At 35.1% G+C, this 26,477-nt stretch overlaps 1 protein-coding gene across 2 annotated transcripts in view; it reads left to right on the top strand.

The window, feature by feature from the left end:
- LOC139959474 (uncharacterized) overlaps positions 1-26,477 on the top strand; it is a 52,285-nt gene that overhangs the window by 7,501 nt on the left and 18,307 nt on the right. For both annotated transcript variants that reach the window (XR_011790134.1, XM_071957132.1), the window contains exon 2: positions 22,375-22,418. Coding sequence is in view for 1 of the 2 variants with exons in the window: in XM_071957132.1 (XP_071813233.1) it covers positions 22,375-22,418 (44 nt within the window). In the remaining variant the exon portion in view is untranslated. The remainder of the gene's footprint in view (positions 1-22,374; positions 22,419-26,477) is intronic.

Genomic DNA, 26,477 nt, shown 5'->3' with positions numbered 1-26,477 from the left:
TCGTGATATTGTATACGCCAGTTTACTAGCCCAACAAACGCGGTGTGAGCTATGGAACAAAGGCAACATTTAATTACGTATGAATCATCGATCCACCGGCCTTCCTTTAAGACATTCAACCGCAGAACAAAAAAAAATGTATCGCATTCATACGTCATTATGTGAGAATGTTTACCTTAGACTGCCTACAACCATCTCCCAGGGGTATCCTTTGCTCCCACGGGTACCGTCTGGTGTCACCTACATTGACGGTTTACATCCTCGTGACGCAAATAAACTGACATTTCATCATTGTCAGTAGCTATTCACTCTGTCAAGCGGGCGATTTATCGTGTTTTCATCCGGCTATCGTCTATATCAATCGCAAAGGATTACGTGTCTGGTCAATCAATGTAACTTCGCGTAGTACATGAATATGACCGTGTTTAGCCATAAAGGAGATTCAAACTGGGACTGTAAACATAGTCAAGGGGGTAGGGTTGGGGGGGGGGGAGGGATTGATGATGGAACAGAATATATTAAAAGTTTTGGAATTGTGTATATTTGAAGGCTTTTTAGACTGTTGAAGTTGATGACTCAATAACTTCAAAGCGATATATTGAAGCCATTTGCGGTGATATCGTTAGCGTGGCTTTCATTCGATAGGATGACATAGGCCGAAATTTAGTTTTGATATGTTAATGTGCAAAGAACAGCAAATATCAATAAATACAGAAATTAAAAAATGAGCGCTTAAAGTGATGATGCCGTCATCTCCTGTCCTGGACTTAATGTTTAATGTTAATACATTGTTTGATCAATTGTATAATAACTGAATCAACGGATACATATGGAAATAAAATATCCTATACAATTCTATACATCGCTGTACATAATGTCGCAGCTAATGTGATATTCAGTAGTATAACACGATATCCATTCATGATAACAAAATATACGGTGCCAAGTATTTGATAAATACACAGGAATGATAGGTTGACATATTTATGCGAGTACGCCTTTCATAGGCTTGGTTCTATCCATTACTCTATATGCAATTAGTCTTGGCCAAGGGCATAAGTAATGTTTTACTTGGCAACCGTTTCTACTGATGTGCGGATATTCTGTGTAGAAGACGACGAGAGAGACGTAACGGAGAGACTATAGGCTTTATATACACTGCTATTATGGAACACACACTCAAAATATAGCCTACGTATAGCGTGACTCGTTAAGGCCTATATACAGCAGAAGGCATGGTTGTTTGAATGTATACCGTGACTTCTATTGAAGGCATCATGCATGCATTTTGGACTTTGATCTCATATTAGCATATATCGTTCTGTACTGGTTCACCTAAATTGTTAATATTGTTGCTTATTTTTCCTAATTGTTAAATATAGCTTTACATCCTGGGATAATGGAATCCATTAAATTTCACATACACGGCCACACACACGCACAGAAAGAGAGAAACCATCAACATTGATATCTTTGTTAAGAACATAACTTCAGGATATGTGTTTGACCGAGTGCATACATAGGATTAATTGCAAACCGTTCGGAGAAAAAACCAATAAAATAACCCCTACCCCCCCCCCCTCCCCCATCGTGACAGCGAAAGAAAAAGCACTCGCACTGCTTTAATTGAAATCGATTTTTATGATACATACGTAGATTCCTCCATATAAGTCATAAGGTTCTTGCTTTACACACAAATGGTATTGGCACTCTCCGAAACACTATACACTATATATAGACCTTTATTGTATTCTTTTGCTGCAGTTCTAACCTTCTAAATCCGTCCTTTTTTACAACATTCTTAAAAGTTGTGAAGAGGAAAAACTTGCTTTAATCTTAGTTCTTGTATGCACGACCGCGTGACCAGTATTGCACTTAATTTCCGCATTTCTGTTACTTTCTTTTATACATGAAATGTTTCCTTTAAACATGGTTATACATTTATGTTATACCCTCATGTTTATTTTCGTAGAAAATGCTCCATGCTTAATGTAATATTATTACTACGTACATCATATTAGTCTTCCCTCTATAACTTTCGGTGCTTGCAAGAGGAAGGCGATGACGTCATGAAACTATATGGATAGACTTGTGCAAATATACGTACACACAAACACGCATACACGCATATATACATACAAACATGCATACACATTCATGATTTTAGTTGTTTTGTTTTAATTAATAATTTATTTACTATTTAATAGATTTAAAAGGCGTTACCAACAGTGGTTGGTTTGCTTAATCAATAATCGATATTAGTCGTAACAGGTTCAGTGATATTAACTACTATTATGTTTTTGATGCTGTTTTATACTAAGATCTGAAGTAAAAGTTCAAAATTTGAAACATTCATCCATGATTCATTCATAAGTATTTATTGAACTGTGCTTGATATATATATATATATATATTATATACACCTACGAAAAGTGTCCGGTCGACAAGAATGTTGAGGATTCAAATCAAATTCTTTTCTATTCACTGATTAAACCTTCAGTTGGTAAGAAAATCAAGGCAAGTGTCCCATAGAGCCGTGATTAATTGTTATTTTGTACTGAGTAATACTTGGTCAGAAAACATGCCGGCCGAACTAAAGAGCTACTTGAAAACGATTATAAATGTGTTGTCAGTATGAGAGTTGTATAGTTTATTGTTCCAGTGGTAGCGGTGGTTATAGTGGCAACGTGGACGTGATAGTGATAGGCTAGTTGGTATAGGCGTTATGGTATAGTCTCATGCGTCAAACACGTTGGTCTGTTATACCGTGTAATATTTTTAGATGGGAACCAAGGTAAATCTATAAACCTATACCCTACCCTATACGTTATAGGATAGGAAACAAAAGCCGCATTTTTACCTGATTGACCCAACAGTTTTCCCTCCGAAGCCTATAGCCTAGGTATAAGTCACATTATAGTGCAACTTAATGAAATAACGATGGACCCATTCGAATGGAAAGCATAGGCCTTTATATTTCCTATCCTAACGTATAGTAGGTTCTACAATAAGAGTGTACAGTGTAACATGCCAACTTATTCAATTGAAGCTTGTGGTGTTTGCCGTAGACGTGGTAATAGTGATTAAGTTGAAGGTTCTTTCATTCAACACACATTCAGACATACTCTGGTATATATTGTTACACTTAATTACCAAAAGCGGTGACGTCACACGGAATGGCGACCAGTCAACCTGCTTCCTGTAACATGTTTATGCAAATTTTCCTCTCATTTCTGCTCGAATCCGGCTGTATTACCATCGGTGGACTTTAACATTTGTGGAGATTTGTATGTATCATGTTCAAATTTACAATCGATAGCACATATGTCTGTGTGACCAATCCTGTAGCCTGATAATCCACATCATAGGTTATATGTTACTTAATTTGTCGTCGGAAAACCCTTAAGAAAATTTACCAAAAACCCCAATCGATTTGTTCTATACATAGAGATACATCATCGGATTAGGTTCAAATTTAGCATGACCGACAGACAATTTCTGTATGAACATTGAGGGGGTACATTACGGGACTGGGTGGGCAACTTATAACGCCATTACCTTTACCGTACAAGTTTGAAGTAAAAAATAGTCATCACATTGTAGGTGAAAACTGCATGACAAAGACGGGTTTTTTCAGGAAAAAAAAAATTGATTTGGTTCTTATGAAACGTATAAATATATTGAAGTTATACAGTCCTATTCTACCTGACTTTTGCCCTTCCAAAGGCTGATAAAGATAATATGAGGTGCTGATGAACTTAAAATGGCCATGTTAGCGTAACCAGTATGATTTTTACATTGATATAACATTATCGCCAGTTTTCTCTTTCATTTCTTTGGGACCGTATTTGACCTTGCAACTCACACAGTTTCTGTCGTTTCACACACAGTCAACTGCAAAAAGCCTAAAAGATGTAACAATGTAAAACATAAACTGTGTAGCCTTTGTCTTAGCTTCCGTTTTTCTAAGTTTACAACAAAAAAAACAGCACCGGAAACGAAATGGTATGACTTAAACAATATTTCATTTAATTTCCGGCTTGGATTAAAATTGTACTTGCTGCATGTTTATTGATAACAACATTGTTGTGACCATTTCTAAATGTTTCGTTGATATTATAGGGCATCCTTCAGTTATGTTTGAATATTGTATTCTTTGGTTGGGCCAGTATAATGTATGTATAAGTTCCCTAGTGCACGCACTGAGAAATACCCTCCATGAAATCGGGCTTAATAATGGACAGGTTTGTACAGTAACTGCAAATTGCGTCATATCAAACAATTTTCTCCTCTTTCTTGTAAAGGGAATGAAAACTGCTGCATATTCTATACTTCCATTACATTAAAACTGGATTTTTTTTTCGTGAAACTGCTCCTTTCGAGATTAGCATTCCCTAGATTCATACCAGATCTGTAACTCCATATGATGTACAGGAGACCTTTTAACATCACTTCTCAAAATCGATTTATAAATGTAACTAATCCACGTATCTGGCTAGACATCACATGATGATAAAAAATTATATACCAAATTACCCCCATGGCAAAATATGATTGGAAATTCTGTTAAGGTCACCGAGGCTACAGTTGCTGTACGTCACGATATGGTCTTGAAGTACAACAACCTTTTACATATGTAATACTTTGTACTGTCACATCAAGATGTGCACCATGAACTTATACTTGCATAGAGCACAGTTTTTGCGTTGTAAACTGATTTTTTTTTTGGTCCACGAGGAGACGTAACCCTACACCTCATATTCTTAACTGTGATAGAAATGTTTCGAAAAATTCTTCACGGAAGAGAAGGGATGTTTCTCTTGAAAGTTTACGGAGGTGAAGGGGAAATCAGTTGGGAAGGAAAGCAATGTTAACATAACATTTTCTTTACGCTTCTGAATGTTCACAGTAAGGGCTCAATGTACCCAAAACATGCATGCATGTTATTGTTTTCTACAGTATATGATCACACCTGCTCATATACATTACATATATAAATTAAAAAACAAAACAAAAAATAGAGGGAACGGCAGCACCTTAACAATACGGCGGCAGTTGATATTGATCGATAATAGATGACACCGGAAATCAGGTATCTCGTGCCCTCGTCAAATTTGGGGGTTTGGCATTCTTGTTCATGACATCACATAACAGTTGAAAACGATCCCACCAAGCAAGCAAACAAAAACAACATTTCAAGGGAGATACTTTTTCTTATCACGTGATCATTGGAAAATGAAAAACAACAAAATTTCAGTGGGCTTGATCCAAAAATCAATGGAATTATTCCGCAGTACGTCCTCTGTATGGAAGATGTCATTTTGTTAATAATCTGTGATGTCAAACTTAGACCTATTGAATTCTTTTATACATGCTACTTGACTTTCTTTTCATTCATATTTATATTTATATTTATATATATGTTTAAAAGTTAGAATGTTTCACAGTGTACATGTCACTGAAACCCATCATTAAATCATGTTAAGAGCTTCGATATGATTTAGATTCAGCATTTGAAAACCCCATTCATCCCATTGGTTTTTTGTTTTAATTGTGTTTTGGTTGCCAATTTCAATTTTCAATATTTTGTGTGTGTGTGCAAACGTTACATGTATGAGTCATCATCAGCAGACTGCAATTAATGAAACTAAGACAATGTTAAATTGTTTCACCACATGGTCGTTAATGAGGGAGTAATTAAAGGATGCTTTCGTTTTTACAGCTTTTTTCGTTGTTCTCATTTTTATTGACATCGAGTCGATCAATCCTCGCTTCACTGCATATAATAAAAACATTTACATTTCTGTTGAAAGTTCAACAAAAATGATGGTACAATTTATTCACAGATTATAGGGAATATCATATGGTACATTTAATTTACCTAATACATCTTACCGTATAGATATAGTATTCGTTACCTTTCATAATATTGACAGTTCAGTTATGATAGAACAAAAATGCGACTCTTGATTTATATATATACCGTATATATATATACTGTATATATATAGGCTATATATATAGGCTATATATATATATATATATATATATATATAAACTGTATATATATATATATATACATACATATGTATATATATATATATACATATGTATATATATATATATATACTGTATATATATATATATATAAACTGTATATATATATATATATACATACATATGTATATATATATATATACATATGTATATATATATATATATATATATATATAAACTGTATATATATATACATATGTATATATATGTGTATATATATATATGTTCATATATATGTATATATATATATATATGTTCATATATATATATATATATATATATATATATATATATATATATATATATATATATATATATATATATATATATATATATATATATATATATGCTATCGAACTGTCCGAAATTAACGGTCTATCAAACTTCTCGGTTTGTGTTCTCGTTCTCTGTATAAGAAGAGGCCGTGTTATTTGTAATACTCTACATTCATATACATGAGTGGCCTATATCACCCGTCCACGGAGCGCCTTAATTGTTATCATTGGACATTGTCGTTATTAGTCCATGATGACGACATCGATGCTTTGAAGATATTCTTGTAGTCCAGTAGGTAGCATACGCCCATTAAAAGCCCCATTGACTTTAACACTAAATCACAAAAGTAATGTGGACTCTAAGTGTAGATAGAAGTTCTCGTTAGCTATAAACGTATCATGACCATGTAGATGTTTTGCTATCAGAGCCTGAAGTTTTCGTCTTTTGTACACAAACTTCTTCACTCAGTAGTACACAAATAACAAGATGGTGTTTGATACTACCTCCCACTGTTGAGTACCGCGTGTTGGTTCTAAGCAGCATTTATTAGAAGCTGATTCTGATATCACAGGATGATATTAGACAGAATTTGAGCTTTGTATGCTGCCCCACAGGGGAGGCCTAAAGGGGTCTAAAATTGCCTCAATTTTACCCAATTTTTGCACCACATGTACTTCCGTTCATGCTCTTCAACATGCAAGACACAAAAGCCAGATCCTGATTGATAACAAATCAAAAAAGATATACCCCTATTGCATGTTTTGCAATTTTTCCTGAAGGAGAACTTGCCGGCGGAATGATATAGACTCTAATAGGAGTATGCCACCAGTAACTCCAGTGACCCCATGTCAGGTCTATAACCGTATGATCATGAGGATCTTATATCAAGTGTGAATCACGTTTTACAAACGTAAAGGCCTTTAAACGCATAGTAGCACGTCTACAGCGACAGCCATGAAGCCTAAACCGACGCCGAGATAGTTATGTAGTATAGATTACGAGCTGCAAACATTATGCAGGCGTGCATGACAGCGTCCGTATAGTGCCTGCCGCGTGTAGGATTGTTTGTTGGTTTTTTCTTCTCGACTAACGAATAATCATATAGCTTAATATAACAGATAGACCTATATTGTATAGTTATCACATGTAGATATTATATATATATAATTTGTACTCTATGAAACCTATAAAGTAGCACAATTCATGGGTGGGTTTCTGTTTGAGGACAATCGTTAATATCATTTTCATTTCAACATTTTCAATATCAAGAACAATTATTCACATGCACGTAGATAGTTTCGTCATTGATAAAGTATTAGATATTAATCTTCAAAGATAAAATTAACGACTTCACATTTCTTAGAAAATGATAGCAAAAGGACTCTAAAAGAAAAATCCCGAATTCCTCCCCAATCTTTCAAAATTCAAGGTCATACTGACAAGTAACGATTTTATTATCTATATTGGAAACAGATTAAAACTAGGTTTATAGCAACCCGGATTCGTTTTCCAAGAAAGGGATAGTGATAGTCAACTGAAACAATACTTTGTTTAGATGGTTTATATATATATATATATATATATATATATATATATATATATATATATATATATATATATATATATATATATATATATATATATATATATATATATATAAATATATATATATATATATATATAAATATATATATATATATATATATATATATATATAAATATATATATATATATATATATATATATATATAAATATATATATATATATATATATATATATATATATATATAAATATATATATATATATATATATATATATATATATAAATATATATATATATATATATATATATATATATATATATATATATATATAAATGTTCACTTTTAAAATATGCTAAATCTCTGAAAATGCTCCTTTAAGGCTAAATTGATAATGACTTCGGCTCCTCTGTGCGGATCTCAATGTTCATGTTCATTTTAACTTCATTAACATTAGGTTCTTTGATTCTAATATCTCAGCCAAACATGTTATTTTAATTTCATATTACTGTAACAACAGAGCCAAGATGAATGGCATGCAACTACAAGTTGTTCCTTGATAAATTTGTAATAGGCCTACTCTGTAAACATGCATCATTTAAGGCCATAAAAGCTATATTCTTGTTTTCCCCTGTGAGATTTTGTGTTGCATCTTATTTAACTGACATAACCCTTATAATATGTTTATCAGACTATATGAAAGAGGAACTCAGCTGTTTATAGGGTAATTTCTCAGGAATTTCCCACCCGATCCAAATTGTGACCAAATCTATAACCATAGGCAACATAGTGTTTTATTTATACTATGCATACACACAGCCCTATTTTTTTGTCCCTCAAGTATGTTCAGTTCAATCGACAAATTTTCTGGTACAATCGCCCCATTTTTCTGGAATGTTAATATAACATTTATCTTTTCCACGAAAGAAAGTGCCTTGAGCCGACGAACACTTCATTTTATTGAACGTGAACTTTGGTCATTCAAACCAGTGTATACTTTGCAATGCAGGAAGTAGGAAAGCTAATAATACATGGTAATTCGTTACACTAAGCCATTATAAGTCAAATGGAAAAAAGAAGTTCCAACTAAAAATAACAGTCAAAACATTGGAAAGGTTACAATGACTATAATGTTAACGTTTCCCGTTGACATTTTACAGTGATAACAACTAAAGTGAATTGGTCTGAATTTATTGCCTTTCTCGTACTTTTGCAAGCTTTGTGGCGTACTTCCCTTTCCCTTCATGGACATGGCCCGCAAAGGTTGGCGCCTTCCATTGATATGTTAACATAAGAATCAAAACTAAATATAACTATATATATATATATATCTATATCTATATAATTATATATATAACTCTATATCTAACTATATAAATATATATATAATGAGATTTGTGAGATGTCGATAGCAGTATAGTTGATGTACTCGAGTTTATTGTTAACACGGTTTCCGTCCTTTCATTTGAAATTGTTGAAGATTGGACTCGACCTCCTTTACCGGGTTTCATATTACGCAATTACTAAAGCCACACAATGCTGACGTGAGACCTAAATCCCCTAATGAACCCAGCAAGTGGTCTGCAAAGCCACGTTCATGCACATATGCATATTTATGGCTGGGGTGAAACTGACCCTATTCCTGGTATAAGTGGTCGCCGTGTATCATTGAAAATGTCCACATAATTATCAGATGATTTGGTGAATGGCCGCAAACAAATCTCTGTTCTTCCGGTACCTCCCGCTCTGCGTTAAACACACCAAATTTTCAGAAGCAGGGAAGGTGAAAGTGGGTCGGGGGTTCCTGCAGTGATATAGAATTATGGTTTTAGAAACAGAAGCCCACGCGTGAACTTTACCGTATACTTTGTGGTGTTATCTTCTTTGACAACTTATAATACACGCTTATCAAGACAAAACTATATATATATATATATATATATATATATATAGTTATATATAGTTACATATAGTTATATATATTATGCATGCCATTGCGGCTATACGCTTTAAAACCGTCACACAGGGAAACATTATAGTACCACGACTGAGCGTTAACGCAGTATCGCGCGCATTAACGTAAGCAATCATATCATTATGCAGGATTGTATTTCATCCGGCAAAAAAATTGTTTTGATAAACTCTCTTTTAAACAAAAGGATATACTAACGATTAAACAATACGGTCGTTGTTGTTTTTTTTTTAAATAAAATGTTTTTTTCACGAAGTTGTAAAATAATGAATAATTGAATATCTCAAACAGTCGTTTTTTCTTATATGTTCTCCGCTTTGCCAAATACCTTAATCGAAACAACAATATGTCATATTGACTAATGACAATTAATTTTAAAAACGATTGATAACAATTGGGAATAATTTTAGTTTCACATTTTGTGCAGCAGTTTTCAAGGCTCAGAACTGTTGCCTCTGATATGCAAATTCCTGTGTACAAAATTACTGTATACTTCGTTACAGTTATCATTATATTGTTATTACTTTTTATGCGATATCGGATAAATTATTCAATGCAGTAATATAGTAATATTATAACATAATAAAATATATAGGGATAAAATATCAAGTAATTAGAATTTTGCAGAGAACATTATTCAAACTATTATCTGAGGCAAATTTAAAAAAAAACCTTTTGTATATATAGTTGTCCTTCCATTTTATTCCATGACTGATGAAATTAATAAGTAAATGAATAAACGATTTTTTTATGCAAAAGCAAAGCTCTATATTTACTTCTCATTTCCAAGGTCGCCTTGCAGGGAAAATATTTATGCATTCCGTCGAGTTAAAGATGTATTGAAATTATTTCAAATAAGTTAACCAAAAACGACTCGGCTTTCTGTTTTTGCAACACAATCTGTCCCGTTATAAGCAAATGCACTTCAGAATAAATCAAGTTACTTTTGTTATGTTAATTAACGTCACATCGTACGGTGTATAACCGAGAGGGAAAAAATAACTGTGACTAGGTATTTCATAACCAGGTTCCATCACTTAGCCTATCTATAGGCCTATAACGCTGTATATACCACGAAATAGCCTAGTTTTTTTTCACAATTATCTATAGGCAGGTTGAATTACAGTGATATGGCAAAGCAATCATAACCTTCCGGTGGCATTACTTTTTCCCAGAAAGATATATACCTTTTATCGTTTCTATGAAATATGAAATATATGACTTAAAGGGCGCATTGGTATAAGTCACTTGTTTTCAAAACGACGGGGGTCTCACATTCCTGTAAGGGGTGTGGGTGGAGTGGGGTGTGGGTGGGGTGGGGAGTTTGGAAGAGGGGTGCTTTACTTTATGTAATTCAAGGTCAACAGACCCAGAACCTCCCCGTCTGTCGCAGTAATAAATTATCAACTATAGTGTGTGTATGAAATGTAGCGCCGTGTAAACTTGAGACGCGCACGTGTTGGCGAACAGCTGTATACGTGGCTTTACAGTCATGTGTATTCCATGTATTGAGTTCATTTTGACCAATCACTAAACTAACCTTCGAACGTTACAGGGCTCATTTAACATTACCCATAACAATTAAAATATGCACAGGGATAAAATCTGAGGAATGTCTATATGTATAGAGAAGGAAATCCCGATTCTCTTGAGGCTGAACATTTAACTCCCAGAAATATTCAAAGAAAAAAAAAGTCATTAACGCAACATGTACTCAAAATGGCAGTGTGAATCGGCCTCGAAAAGTGTTAACATAACACGAACATTTTCATTTGTCAATTATGATCATTTCTATATTTCAATAAGCAGGTACAGTTGGCGTAGCGTGCTAACCTGGCATAATGTAAGCTTAAGACGATAAGATATGTAGTTCGGGAACTCGCATACCATTTTTAATTATACATGCGTTTATATGTGAATATATATATATATATATATATATCGCCAATATTTACGACTCCTCCTGACTGACGCCATTCTCGATAGTTCTTATAGCATATCAATGAAAAAGCCCATTGATCTAAGTTTGAAGTACTTGCTTCGATACTATTCAACAACCTATGCTATTAAATTTGGACTGGCATCCTATTCAGTTCTATAAGAAATTACGACTATTTATTCCGACAAAATTATATGCAACTAACAAGATAAAGATAGATAGATCCCATCATAACGGGCACATTTGCAATGTATCTAAAATATGTTGAAGTTTTCAAGCAGAAGCAATCCACGAATTTCCCATCTCAAATAGTCTTCCTGCTCTTACACGTATGAGACCAGCGTTCAGTATGTCCTACTGTCAAGTTGATTATACAGTTTTACTGTATCAAAAGTATAAGCTAAATACAAGGACATTCTGTTATATACCGTATAACGTTAGAGAAAGAAGATAGACTTCCAACTTGCTTTTCATAGCTAGCTATTTTGGTGTTCAATTTGTACAACAAAGGCGACTATTTAAGCGTACCCCATGCAAAAGAATGGCCTAATTTTCTAGATCAATTTGTGATACTTGTTATTGTATACCTTTTCAATTCTGAATAACAACAACACGCACAGCTGAGCCTATACACCATGACGACACAGGACAACTTGAAATATTTGATAAGATGAAACCACCAGTAATGTAGGTCTCGGTCAGGCGGCATATTACTAGACCCCTTTTTGGTAGTCTTGGTCTCAAAAATTCGGCTTTGATCTTGGTTTCGCATCTCACTGCTCTCGGAATATTTCATTGGTCTCGTGTCGAGACCACGAGCAGCATCTTAAGCCGGCCGGCCACTGCCCGACTGCAGACCACAACCCGACTCAACTCGACTGTCGATAAATAGAAAATCGAGGATAGTCGAAAAGTGTGCGTGTGCTTTAACTTTAAGAATACGACGGATCGAGAGTTTGCTAGCTTAAAGTCGTGTCTGCTTCAACCGGGAAGCCTGAAACATGTAAGCGTTTTACCGACTGGCAGTGGGTAGTGGGCAGCGGCGGGTTCACGACTTATACCTGCCTAACCTTAACAAACGTATAACAAGTCACGGAGAAAGTCATATTGCGTGTGACCTATAAACGAGCACCATTACTTATATTTAGTGGTTGACATAAATTCGAATTTAATGCTAACAGGAATAAAACTATGACACGAAGAAGGCTTTTGTGGTTTGTCAGATTTAAAGCTGTCGAATTTGGTTATATAGTTGGTTGGTGCAACGAATAATAGCTGTAAGTTTAAATTTTTTGAAACAAGCCGTGGTACAGGTTTACGGCAGATAAAATGCTTGCATTTACGGTACTCTGCGTAGGCCTATTGATATTGCTTATTAAGAAGTATGGTACTATGTAACAGGAACAGTGACTGGCTGTCGAAAATTTGTTGACGGATGTGGCTGATTTATGTTTGTGGCGGAAGTGATTATATGAAGACATAATATTCCTGCACTGTCAAAATGGTCAAATACATGCAATAGTTAAATCGAATATCGTGACGGTATTACAGTAATAATGTAATCCTGTGTTTAGTGTCCATTGGGACATTATGTCCGGCGTTCCCACGTCACAGTCAATTTAGTACCGCCGGAAACTTGTCAGTGAAGACTATTTTCTATTCATGACGTTTCGTTCAGTTTTGAGGAAATATCATGGGGTACAGGCTATATATTAACCATATTCAATATTACCAGGCGTGGATATACAGAGGTGGGGTGCACACCTATCCCCTCCTCTTTAAACCCCATGAACTTACACACACACACACACAAACACACAGACACACCAAAAAAGTAGTTATTATCACAACCTTGCTTGTATAGAAATGACAACGACAACGACAATGAAACTGTGTATTTCCAACACAAAAGATAAGTACATTTTAAACAAGAATTCATATACATATAATCAAATAATCATGGTATTATAGATTTATTTCAATGAAAACTACCAAAGATCTAATGTGATTAATAGTTCCAAACTATTAATATTTATTATATTATTATTATAGTAGTTAGTATATTAACTATATCTCAGCCAAACATGTTCTTTTAACTTCATATTACTGTAACAACAGAGCCAAGATGAATGGCATGCAACTACAAGTTGTTCCTTGACAAATTTGTAATAGGCCTACTCTGTAAACATGCTTCATTTGAGGCCATAAAAGCTTTATTCTTGTATTTCCCTTGCAGTGAGATTTTGCGTTGCATCTTATTTAACTGACATAACCCTTATGATCTGTTTATCAGACTATGAAAGAGGAACCCAGCTGTTTATCGACCCGCACCGTGATACTCTTACTGCAAGCCAACTGTGAGCTACTATATATACTGACAAGTGCTGACAATTAGCTCATGCCCATACGGTTGCTGTAGCAGTAAGGTGCTGGGGAGACGGGGGGGGGGGGTTATAAAACAGTTTTACATGTCTATAGCATGTTTTTAATTTCCGTTTCAAAATATTTACATAATCAAAAATGTACAGCGAACTGAAATTTTTAACATGTCAACATGCGCTTATCAATGATCAGTATTGGTCTTAATAACTGCTATAAGCATGGATATCCGACACGAAAGGAAATATTAATTTCCGTTTTGTTTATTATGTATGCCTGAAGGGCATCTCATAATAAACCGAACCAAAGAAAATGGACATACATTCACACTGATGTGTTTGTTCATGGTATATATTCAACCATTCAAGTTCACAACGGGTTGTACTCATACAATCTATACGAGACACACTCCAAACATTCTTATTGTTTCGAACACATGATTTCCATATGCCAAATATTTCATGTTATAAACATCCGGCCCTAATTGCAAAACATCATGAATTTTGTTCGGATCAAATTTTCAAGGAAATTTAGTCCGGGTGTCCATTATTTTCTCCTATCTTAGGGTCTCTGCATATAAAGCGGTGAGGCCCGTGTTCGAATCCCGGTAGAGGCTGGAAGTTTTTTTCGGACTGTTCTGGATTTTCCATATATAAATCAATATGGTCGTACTGTATTTCAATGTATTCATTCTACTCCCTATGGCCGAGTTCATCATCCTTTCACTTTAGTAACAAAAATAAATTGTAAACCGCTGAAATTAGTGTAGATGCAGGGTTTGGCTTTACATTGAAAGTGATATAAACAACTTTTACTTTTGAAAGAACGGTCACGCAAGATAGAACCTGGGCACGGAAACCAAAACCAAGACAAGTTGTATTCACGATGAAATATCAGTTCCATCACATCGAGACTGTAACCGTATATAATCATGACGTCACATTAACACGTGTTTACGCAAGCAAACAATGTTAACTACATCCATCGTAACTATACAAGGATTCATTATTTTGCAGATTCAAAACAAGCTGTACTCTATAGTCCCCCAGGTTACTCAACCTGGGGTCCGCGGACCCCTAGGGGGTCCGTGAAATTTATTTGGGGGTCCGTGAGGGCAAAGGGGTCCGCAGGGGGTCCGTGAAAAAATAAGGGTCTGTGAAAAAAATAAGGGTCCGCGAAAGCCGAAGAGGTTCTTGAAAAATGGAATGAGAGATATAGTCGAAGGAAGAAGTATATGTATGCCTCTAGAAATCTAGGCTAGGCTAGCCGTCAATACGTCGGACCCTGATGATCAGACCGTATCGTCAGTAGTCGATAAATGTTGAATCGTGCGTTCCCCGATGAAAACAAGTAATATAGTTTCTCATTGGTATACATTCGGTGAGGTATGGATAACATGCCACCCGAGTGTTGTGTACAACTTACTGCACAATATACATCCTAATATGCAGAGCAATAACTATGATGCGTTGCTCACTGTTGACACAGCGAAGCGCGGTAGTTATAAGGCTTTGGAGGATAGGTTCATAACTAACTTGGATTTGACAACAACAAAAACGGTGCCATTTGCAGCTACCTCTGACAAAGAAAACCCATAATTCTCCTGACCTCAGAATCAACCAGTTTGTATCTAACAACTCATCGCTTCCAAATTAAAATTTAATTGGGAAATATATAATTTGAAAGTAAGAATTTCCAAGTAGGCCTATACCTAGCAATACTTGCAGTTCTAGGAAAACTGCATCCCAGGCACAGAAAATTGCATTTCTACACATAAATTCTTGAACCTTAATTTTCCTGCAAAAGTCACAAAATAATGCACCATTTCGCATCTTAACCTCAAATATTGAAAAAAAAATCAAAAAGGGAGGGGGCACGCCCTCCCCTTAAACCCCTCCCCCACGCCGGTGGTCACTGTCCGGGGGTCCTCAAAACATTCCAGTTTATCTCAAGGGGTCCCTGGATAGAAAAAGGTTGAGAACCTAGGCTCTATACAATGTAACGCAGCAGTATAAGTGGCGAGAGAGAGAGAGAGAGGGAAGGGAGGATGGTTGTTCTTTTCGTTTACCTTTTTATATTCGCATGTTTTAACGTAGTCTGCCTATATCCACAGAATTATTTAAAGAGTTTTGGTACCGCTAATTCATGTCAAGAATGTCATATGTTTATATATATTGTTCCATATACGGTCATAAATTTAAACAAGTCGATCAATGAGAAAGCGCCTCCTTTATTATTCCAAGGTGCATCTTGCTTGGAGTGATACACAATAGCGGCATACAAGGTAAAGGACAACACGGCAGATGAACCCGGATATTCGGAGCGCGACATAGTAAGCTCAGGGGACTTTCCCTCCATGTCGCGCATAGAGTAGACGCTTTTATTACATAAGCAAGTTTGACTATGAACTTATCGGAAACAGCAATCAGCTGTGAATGCAGGGAAATTCCCCAGAGATCCGCGGCTTTGTTTTCAATGCTTAGATGCCTGCTTCATGCTTTCCCGTTTAAGATGTAATATCTGTTTTGGTTACAGAGACAAGGGATATGGAAAAGAAAAATTCCAAGACATTCCGATGTCAAGCGAGCATATCGCTCATATTTATTTCTATTGGTTACGATATCTATATATATATATATATATATATATATATATATATATATATATATATATATATATAAAGCATTTTCCCATTAGTACTGAGAACTCAAGGAGTTACGGAATATTACAGTAGTTTCAACTCTTGTAAAACCTAGTACTTTGATCATTATTATGAGACTAGTATTCTGGTTACGGTGTGTTATGCTATGCTTGGTTGTTGTATTGTGTAAGAGACATTTTCTTGTCCTTTAGCTGTGGTTGAAATTCCGCAAACCTGAGAGAATTATGTCGGTCGATCATCCGGGTCTTTTCTAAGTTTTCATAATCATTTGCCAATCAGTAAGAAACTTTCTAGAAAGATGACCTACGCTTTCAGAAACGCACAAAGAAGTCGGCAAATGCTCTATGAAAACAACCTTTAGGCATTAAAAAATGCCAACCTTAGGAAAATGGTGATCACTTCCTAACGGTTATAAGCTACAGGTATTGCAGCGTTAACATTACGCTTTGTCAAGTCTTGTATCCAAACTTTCTGGCCCTCGTATTTATGAATCAGCGTTTTAGTTTTTGGACTAATGAAAACCAATATGTATGTACAGGGTATATACACAATAAAGAAACGTGCCAATCTTTGCCAAAACTTGTCAAACCATTTCGTGTGACACACAACAATTGAAATTCACGCGATGACGCTATGTACACTGGTTTTCACGCTAGCCACCTGACGTAATGTACATTTTACACATATTTCAAGTGACGAACATACGTGTGTGTACATGTGAGCAACGTAATTTTGGATGCGAAAGGGAAACTAATGCCAAACAGCCTATTTTCTAATGGTACTTGGGAATATTTCAAGGAATCTCCCCATTATAAAACAATATTTGATGTAAAGTGTTCGAAAGTATACGGTTGATATTTCGATATATAAGAGTAATTACGAGGAATAAAAAAGCCTCTTTACAAGGCCATTATCAGATAATGACGTAAGTAGTTTTTGAATAGTTGCGCGTGACGTCAGAATATTAAATTATTCACACGTATCCAGGACGGATAGGAACCATCGTGCATGAAATTATGATAACATATAACCGTTAATTTTTAAGAGAATGAATAAGGAGAAGAGAAAATGAAAAAAATTATTTCAAATAAGGCCGACATCAATTATCAGCTAATTTTAAAATACAGTGGGTGGGGGAGGGGGTGGGGAGGATTTTTTTGTAGAAATATAAAGTAAATATAGTAAGTAAATATAGACTCCAATAAACTCAATTGGTAATATACCCGGATGCGGATAAAGCTATTTTCATCCCAAAGTCTACTTATTAAGATTCTTCCTTTTAACGCTCAGGAATTCCCCGAGGCTCCCAAATGCGGTTGTATTGAATATTCAGGTGATGAAAAAGTTACAACACTAATTGTCTTATACCGTTCCCGGCATTACGTAAACTCTGGAATTTTTTTTTTATAAAAAAAATATGCCCTTATTGCACTTAATTTTGGTTGTTGGTGAACAATTATTTTGGGATTATTTGTTTCCCTCGGACTAATTCAAACCACGAAAAATATATGATATTTCTTAATTTGTATATGCGGGCCATCTTTTGCATAAACTAGCGACAAAAACATCAGGTAAAGAATAAGACGGACTATGGTGATCTTAGCCACGAGACATGAACTTTCTTATGAGGGTGAGGGAGGGGAAGGGTGGGATACTAAGGGATGAAGGGAGATAAATGATGGAGAAGAGGGTGAACAGGAGAGGGGTAGTGGGTTGTATTAAGCCGCTGGCAGAATAACCACGTATAATTATTCCATCAAGAAAGTGGGTCCCCATTTCCAGCGGTTCAAGTTGATGATAGAGATAACCATATTCGTTCTGTGTATTTTGTGAAGCCTCTAATGATGCCGGCATGACACACATCTTAGGTTTAGTTCATGAAATATAAAACTATTCTTTCAAGAATATGATGCTCATCCCTATAATCTACTGAGCGACTGAACTATATAGTTAGTTAAGGCTGAACTATATAGTTATAGTTAAGGCAGAACTATATTGTTAGTTGAGTCTGAACTATATAGCTAGTTAAGGCTGAACTATAATTGTTAGTTAAGGCAGAACTGTATAGTTAGTTAAGGCTGAACTATATGGTAAGTCAAGGTTGAACTATATAGTTAGTTAAGGCTGATCTTAATTGTTAATTAAGGCTGAACTATATTAATGGTTAAGGCTGAACTATATAGTTATAGTTAAGGCTGAGCTATATAGCTAGTAAAGGCTGAGCTATATAGCTAGTTAAGGCTGAACAATATCGTTAGTTAAGGCTGTACTTATATAGATAGTTAAGGCTCACAATATATTTCACGTCCTCCAGAACTGATAACCAAACATTTCAGAAGAAACATAACAATGGTGATCTCAAAGGACATGTGTGCAATGCGTATATTACTTATTTGATATGGGTAAATTGTGTTAGAATTCATACGTGGGGTGCCGTACGTGTTGTTTACAGTAAGCTGCAAGAATATTGTTGTTGTTGGGTGGGCTATCATTGCACTGCTACGCCGTTTTGATATCAATGTCTAAAGGTGCTCATAAGAAAAGTAGCACAAATCAATACATCATATCATCATATCGACAATGTATTGTTTACATGATAGGTATATGTTGCATGTAAGAGATGAGATAACTAATTACCCAAGCATTTATATTTAAATGCTTCTAAAACAACAGGAACAAGTTTGTAAAAAAATGTTCTTTTGACCCTTTGACCTATTAATCGCCAAGTCAATATTTCGAAATAAAGCGATTGAGACTTTGATATGTGTGTGTTTGTGTATGCCAGAAACGAAACATGTGATAGCAGTTTCAGAATTGCTGAGGTTGACAAGTTTGTCCGATGTGTCTATATTTATAATCTATAAATAGTCTACGTGTGACCTGCAAATCGGCTGAACTTCACAATCACGAAATCATTTTGTAAAACAATAATATACAAAATGTCATAAAACAGAGTCTTAAAATCGTATAACCATCCAAAGTTAACATTATCTACCGTGGACAGATATAACAAGGAAGAATGTTTACCCAAGGCTAGAGCATATTTTCATAATTTGGATGATTCGCTTCGTAAGCTGAAATAATTGATGAAGGGTCTGTCTGTTTAGAATGCAAAGAGAGCGATAAATATAGTTTTTTTCAGTTGTAACTTAACAGTAAACATAAAGGTTAAGAAAAATTGACTAATTTAGAGAACAGTGGTATAATACATGCATAGCATTATAAACCGAAGCCAAAAATTGAAAATTTCCGCCACTTATTTCGGCGTCTATACCAAACAACACTCCTGATATACCATACATGCAGTCCATGCAATATCTCCCTGGATGGTTCATCATCCATGTGAACTGACGCTATTGTGCTGTACGTGTTTCAAGTGTATACACGGTGTCTATATGAACTATACTCAGAGATAAACACAAATAAACCTAGCATCGGATTATAAGAGTATAAATAAAACAGCAACAAGAGAACCATTCTTTTTGTCGTCCCATTCCCAACTTTTCCTTTTAGATTTCCATCTTTTGTTTTTGTTTTTTGAAACGGGTCCCCAGTTTTCTTTGATAGAACCCTGTAGGAACGAATGTTTATATTGGTGCTCCCTGTTTCAGCAGGGTCTGAATTTAGCCCTACTAACGATATGACATTAACTATAACTGAACCTTCTTCCACACGTCTAGACTCTTTGGTATGTGTCTTACTATACAAACTATATACGTAATGCCACACAAAAACCTCATCATATTAGTTAATCATTTGTTCTGATCCCATATAACATATCCCATTTGAAAAACATAAACGATCGGAACACTTTCAAGTCTATTGTTGATCAAATTTGTCACAAAACTCCCTCATTGTCTCTTTCGATATCAACTAACCTAAGACACAAGGGCACGAGGAAGGATCGTGTCCAAACTAGAAATATGAATGATCGTCTAATGTTCTATATATAGTCCACCAGAAGCGAAATTAGGTGAACGCACGGAACAAGAACAACAACAGATCACTCCGCAAACGAATGGCCTTTAAAATGGGAAGAGATGAGTGGAGTGGCCGTCGGATTGTATGGGATCGTTTAATGGCGATACTTTATATAGGAAGCTTACTAAACACGCAATGTCAGTATACGAATTGTTTACAACAGCGAACCTTTGAAGAACATTCTCTCCTTTCTTTCATCTCATCTTATATGGGACGTGAAGAGGGATAAGGGGTGTGGTGGTGGGGAGGGGTAAGGGGGGGGGGGTAAGGTAGAGTCGCACAGGGTTGAACACAAAACTGAAGGCGGCTAAAGTATTTTATATTGCTATTCATCTGCAATGAAATGGAATTGTCCGCAGACCCTTCCATATGTACACATCTATAGCCGGTATACGAAATGTTCCAATCGATTTTAAGCCGATTCGTCTGTTTGCCTAACACACACGACATATATGTCACTCGTTAACTTAGGCTATATCTCGGTAAAGACTGCTGATCAAACCAAGAACGTATATACTTTGTCCCTCGGAGTCTCAATTGTGGTATTTTGATTGCTCCCGGCCGTTATCTACAGTAGATAGTTGACATAATACAGGTGCAATGTTAACAAATTTTACTCTGTTTTAACACATGGAGCTAGGTCGGGTCAATGAGATATCCGCAGTGTGTATAATTCGGAATTGGAAATAGATGCTAGATTTATCTCGCATGACGTATGTTTCCTATGTTTCCCTACTCTGCTGATGGGACAATTTCCCTCTAATTGGATTACACGGTTGCGGTAAAGCCGCTATTGCACGGGGTATGCGACATGAATACATTGTATCATATACATTGCAATGTATACGGCTAGACACACACACACACGCGTGTGTATATATATATATATATATATATATATATATATATATATATATATTTATATATATTTATATATTTATATATATATATATATATATATATATATATTTATATATATATATATATACATATATATATATATACATATATATATATATATATAATAAAAAACGCAATTCAGAAACGCGGTAATATATTATGTTCATAACACGTTTGGGAATCTTAAGCGTGACGAATGGAACCATGCAGTCAAATCTTGACTTCGGCTATCAATGAACACACACGGGGCAAAGTGAAACAATGTTAGCAAAAGCAAATTAATACTGATTAAATTTGGAGTAAACAGAGTAAAGGTCAATAATTGAAACTTAAAGTTACCCTTATTCTCTCTCATTTAGTATTTTGGTATTTACTTATTTATTTATTTATTTCGACGAGCACGTATACGTGAGATAACGTTATCTCACGTCATTATCTCACACTATCTCGGACATTGAAGTGCTGTGTGGAGTGATTACCGAAGAACTGCAACTTGATCCATACCAATCATTTGGCTTCACTCAAATACATCTGTGCAGCTCATATTATGTAGCATATAGAATAACGCATATTATATGTCCATATACATTAATGAAAAAAGAGTAAAGACTCATTCGTCACTATGATAAAATCACAATAAAATACTTTGTTTGTTTATATTTCAGGGTAATGCTCAGTACTACGTCAAATGGAAGGGCTGTCCCAGCAGGTACGTTAACTCTTTCGATTTTTAATGCGGTATACGGGGGCAGGAGGGGAGGGGGGGATACGAGTTGGGCGCCGGGAGGAGTATGAGGTTGCGGATGAGGGATGATGTATCATTTGTCGCGTAATCTTTGATATATAGTTTGCTTAGTGATGGTAAATAACGTCACTGTATTGACGGCGATCATTCAACATACGTCACGTGACAGGTACGACTGCGCATAGTAATTAAAAATCGCACGGATGAGGCAAACATACCGAGGAAGGAAGGAAGCATGCCACATGTCTACTGCCCTCAGTATTACGAGATTGATTAAATCCCTCCTTATATTATATTAAATAGTTTTAAGTGGTCAAATTATGAATAATTGCTGTAAATCTATTTTGAACTGAATAATTTGATTCTTCTGTTCTTGACGATATATAAATATATATAACATGCATAAAATATGATATACCGGTACAGGTAGGATGGAATGATGACACCTCTTTCTAGAAAATGTATTGACACTTTACAAATATAACGTTAAATGGAACCAAGGTTTACAACTACAAAAAAATCGTTTATATGCGTCAGTGTTTCTCGGCAATGAAAAAACAACTCTCTCACCTGCACTCGCTCAGACAAGAATCATCACTTTACTTATGGGTTTTCTTGTTTTGTGCAAATGTTATCTGTCCTTTCTATACGTGTTAGCCTATTTAGTTGCCTATCGTCCTGACGAAAGTGCTGGACTGCGTGTGAGTATATAAGCCTATACCTAGTGAATGATTACCATTCGGACAAGATGACTACCATTCTAGCAACATGACTTAATTTTGCAGACTATCAGTTAACAACAAACACAAACATGAAAGACATATGCGAAGATTGAAGTTATCATGGTTTATTGTCGCCGCGTCTGATTTATGACGCGTATATTGTATATAGCCACATATTTTGTAGTTTTCGTGATTGAAATGTCCCCATTTGTATTTGATAAGTTATAACGTCCTGTATATATATATATATATATATATATATATATATATATATATATTATATTTGTGATAAACACATTATCAGTGTATACATTTTGGAAAGGATTCTTTCAACAATAAGCAGATTGATAGCAGTCGAGTCAATAGTAAATAGCAATAATAATCTCATAACTGAAGTGCCAGTCGCACGACAAACCACTTCTGAACGGTAATTTTGACTCCGTTGTGAAGGAGATTCGGCCTAAGATCTTAAAAAGTATAGAGTAATGACTCTCTTTCTATCTCTCTCGTCATTGTAATTGGTAACACTCACACAATATACACTGTATAATGCGATAGTCAGCTACAGAGGAACAAACCATTATTGCAAACGGCTGATTTATTCGTGTTAAACTGAGACTTCAAAGTCTGCATGCATGGAAGTATACAAAAACATGATTCATACGCGGATAAAAACATAAATTTGTCAAGAGTTGTCTATGCCAATTTGATTTGTTAACTCAAAACAAGACTAATTCACGTTCCGGGATATGTTTGTCTGTCTCTCTCCACCTCTCCATATCGCTCGCTCTCTCCCTTTCTCTCATTTGATTTGGTCATAATACTATATATCTTTGATATGTATTTCTGGTAAAGCAAGCAATTATTATTTTATTATATTTTTGCTCTCTGTTACTGAGAAAAAAATCATCAGGGTGTTACAATTAATATGAGCTTGAAGTTCCGCTGACTTTTATCTTTATATATATGGATTTATTTTGTTTATTACTGACGTCAAAACGGAGATAACTTATGATTAATCTCTTTAAGTCATGAGCTAATTTGTACATGAGAACTGGGACTTAGTAGCCATGTTTGGTGATTGGGCACAGGTTGAGTGAAAATACTATAAAACAACATCATTTTTGTCCCTGATAACAGTTGCCTGTAAATAATTCGTGCTAATAAGTAATTTATCCATGGTATTTCATTTGTTTTCACTGATTGGATAAAAAAGCAACTTCCGTAAAACGTGAAAAGACACTTATTGAATATTTTGTTATCTGTATTTTGCATTACATATTCTGCATTTAGTTAGATTATGCGTGAGTAGTATATATACTGTACTTATATATGCAGCTGACGATGCCTACATTGACTCGAGTGTATACAACTCATATCTAATTGTGCTCTGTTAATAAATGTCATATGCCCTGATTAATCATAAACGAATTTCCCAGTTTGTATTCGAGGTATTCAAACACGAAATATAGGTCATGCATGTGTTAAAAACATAGGCATGTCTATATTAACCTATATACCGTACATGCGTATCGATTACATTTGTTTCTATTCCATAACATGTTACATATGTATTTGTAGTGAGTCCCGAACTCGTATAGTCGTATCATACGACTATATCGTATCATGTCATGTCATACGATAGGCAACTTTGCTAGGGCCTATAGCAAGGTTGCCTGTACTCGTCCTGGTGAGTTTGTACTCGCACTTGAGGCAAAATTAAGTACTCGGGCTTAGAACCTTGTACTGGTACTCATACCAAACGGAAGTCTAGTCGTAATCGTTGCATTGTTTCGTGGAAAGGTTTGGTAAGAAGCCTTCAAGTGAAAATGATACAAAGGTGCCGTCAATAACCGACATGTATATATGTTGTCCGATCATATAATTTCCGTATAGCAACAACTTTCGTTCTGCGTTCCATGACCACTTCTGGTACCACGAAAATATGTGAGGGCAAACTGTCAAAAAAAGCATTCGAATTACTACGACAGAATTTGGACAGGATTTATATATATATATATATATATATATATATATATATATATATATTACTAGATAATGCAGGCGTTCTGATCGGGGGGTGTTATCATGTATGCTTTTAGAGTCACCAACACAACATGTGTATTTTCAAGCGTTTATATATTTGAACTAATATAACTGATGTATGGAATTTTCCACTGTGTCGAATATACATGAATACTTATTCCACTTTAAGGGTAACATCAACCTATATATTTCTTCAACTCAACAGTTCATAACCTTAGCTAAAACCTAAATATTATCATACGTAATCGATATTCCTCTTTGCAACGACATCCGAGCGACATATAGGATCAACTTTCATACTCTTGTTTCCGTTAACGTTGCAGGACATTTTCTTTCAACGCGGAAGTATATGATGGGCACTTAATTTACCTTATGACAGGCGGTTTACTATTTATCGTGACAATGTCGTACTTAATTCATGTCAAGCGTTCACTTCCTTGTCAAAATTATGCAAACTGTATAACGTCAGAGATATCTAAAGCTGACTGTTTAATCTCTCTCTCTCGTTCTCTATGTTTCTCTCTGGGATTGGTAAACTTGAATTTATCACATGTTATATTACATGAAAATGACGTATGTTGAATTTATATACCTGCAAATATACGCGGGTTGTATCGCACACGGTTGTATATGAAAGTCACTACAGTAATAAAGTAAATGCCTGTGAGGTTTCACATCAAATTTCTGCCCCCTATCCCCCGCCCCCCCCGCTTTTAAGAAAGGTAACAAAAAAGGGGGAGAAAGTGTGCAACCATGGGTGAATTTTTACCAATTATGCAACTCATAATCATACTGATTACAATTTTTTTCATATGATATGAATTTATTGTATGTTTTTAGTTTTGTGTATTGAATTTACTATATGTGTGTCAATTTCACGTTAGTAGATATAGAGATATAGATATAGTTCATGTTTATTTATATATATATTTTATATATATATATATAAACATGAACTAACCTGAAATAGCAAAGGGTACAATGCAAAGGGTACTAAAGGGTACAATGTAAATATTTATGGTAGAAAATAATGAGGTACAGTACTACTCAACACAGATTGAACGAGTATTGCAGCGGGTTGTTTCATGAGTATGAATATTTAAATAATTTAATCATGAATATGTAAATTTTTGAATGGGTGAGGGCGCCACTGATAAGAGTTACGAAGGATTATATAACTTGCTATTATTTATTTATGAAGATTATCTTTTTGCTATCGTTTGGGTCATTTTTATTTTATTCAATTCAAATTTTA

This window comes from Apostichopus japonicus, chromosome 19 (assembly GCF_037975245.1).
Source record: "Apostichopus japonicus isolate 1M-3 chromosome 19, ASM3797524v1, whole genome shotgun sequence".
Lineage (NCBI taxonomy): Eukaryota > Metazoa > Echinodermata > Holothuroidea > Aspidochirotida > Stichopodidae > Apostichopus > Apostichopus japonicus.
The sequence above is the reverse complement of the archived record's forward strand: the minus strand, read 5'-3'. Positions and strand labels throughout refer to the sequence as shown.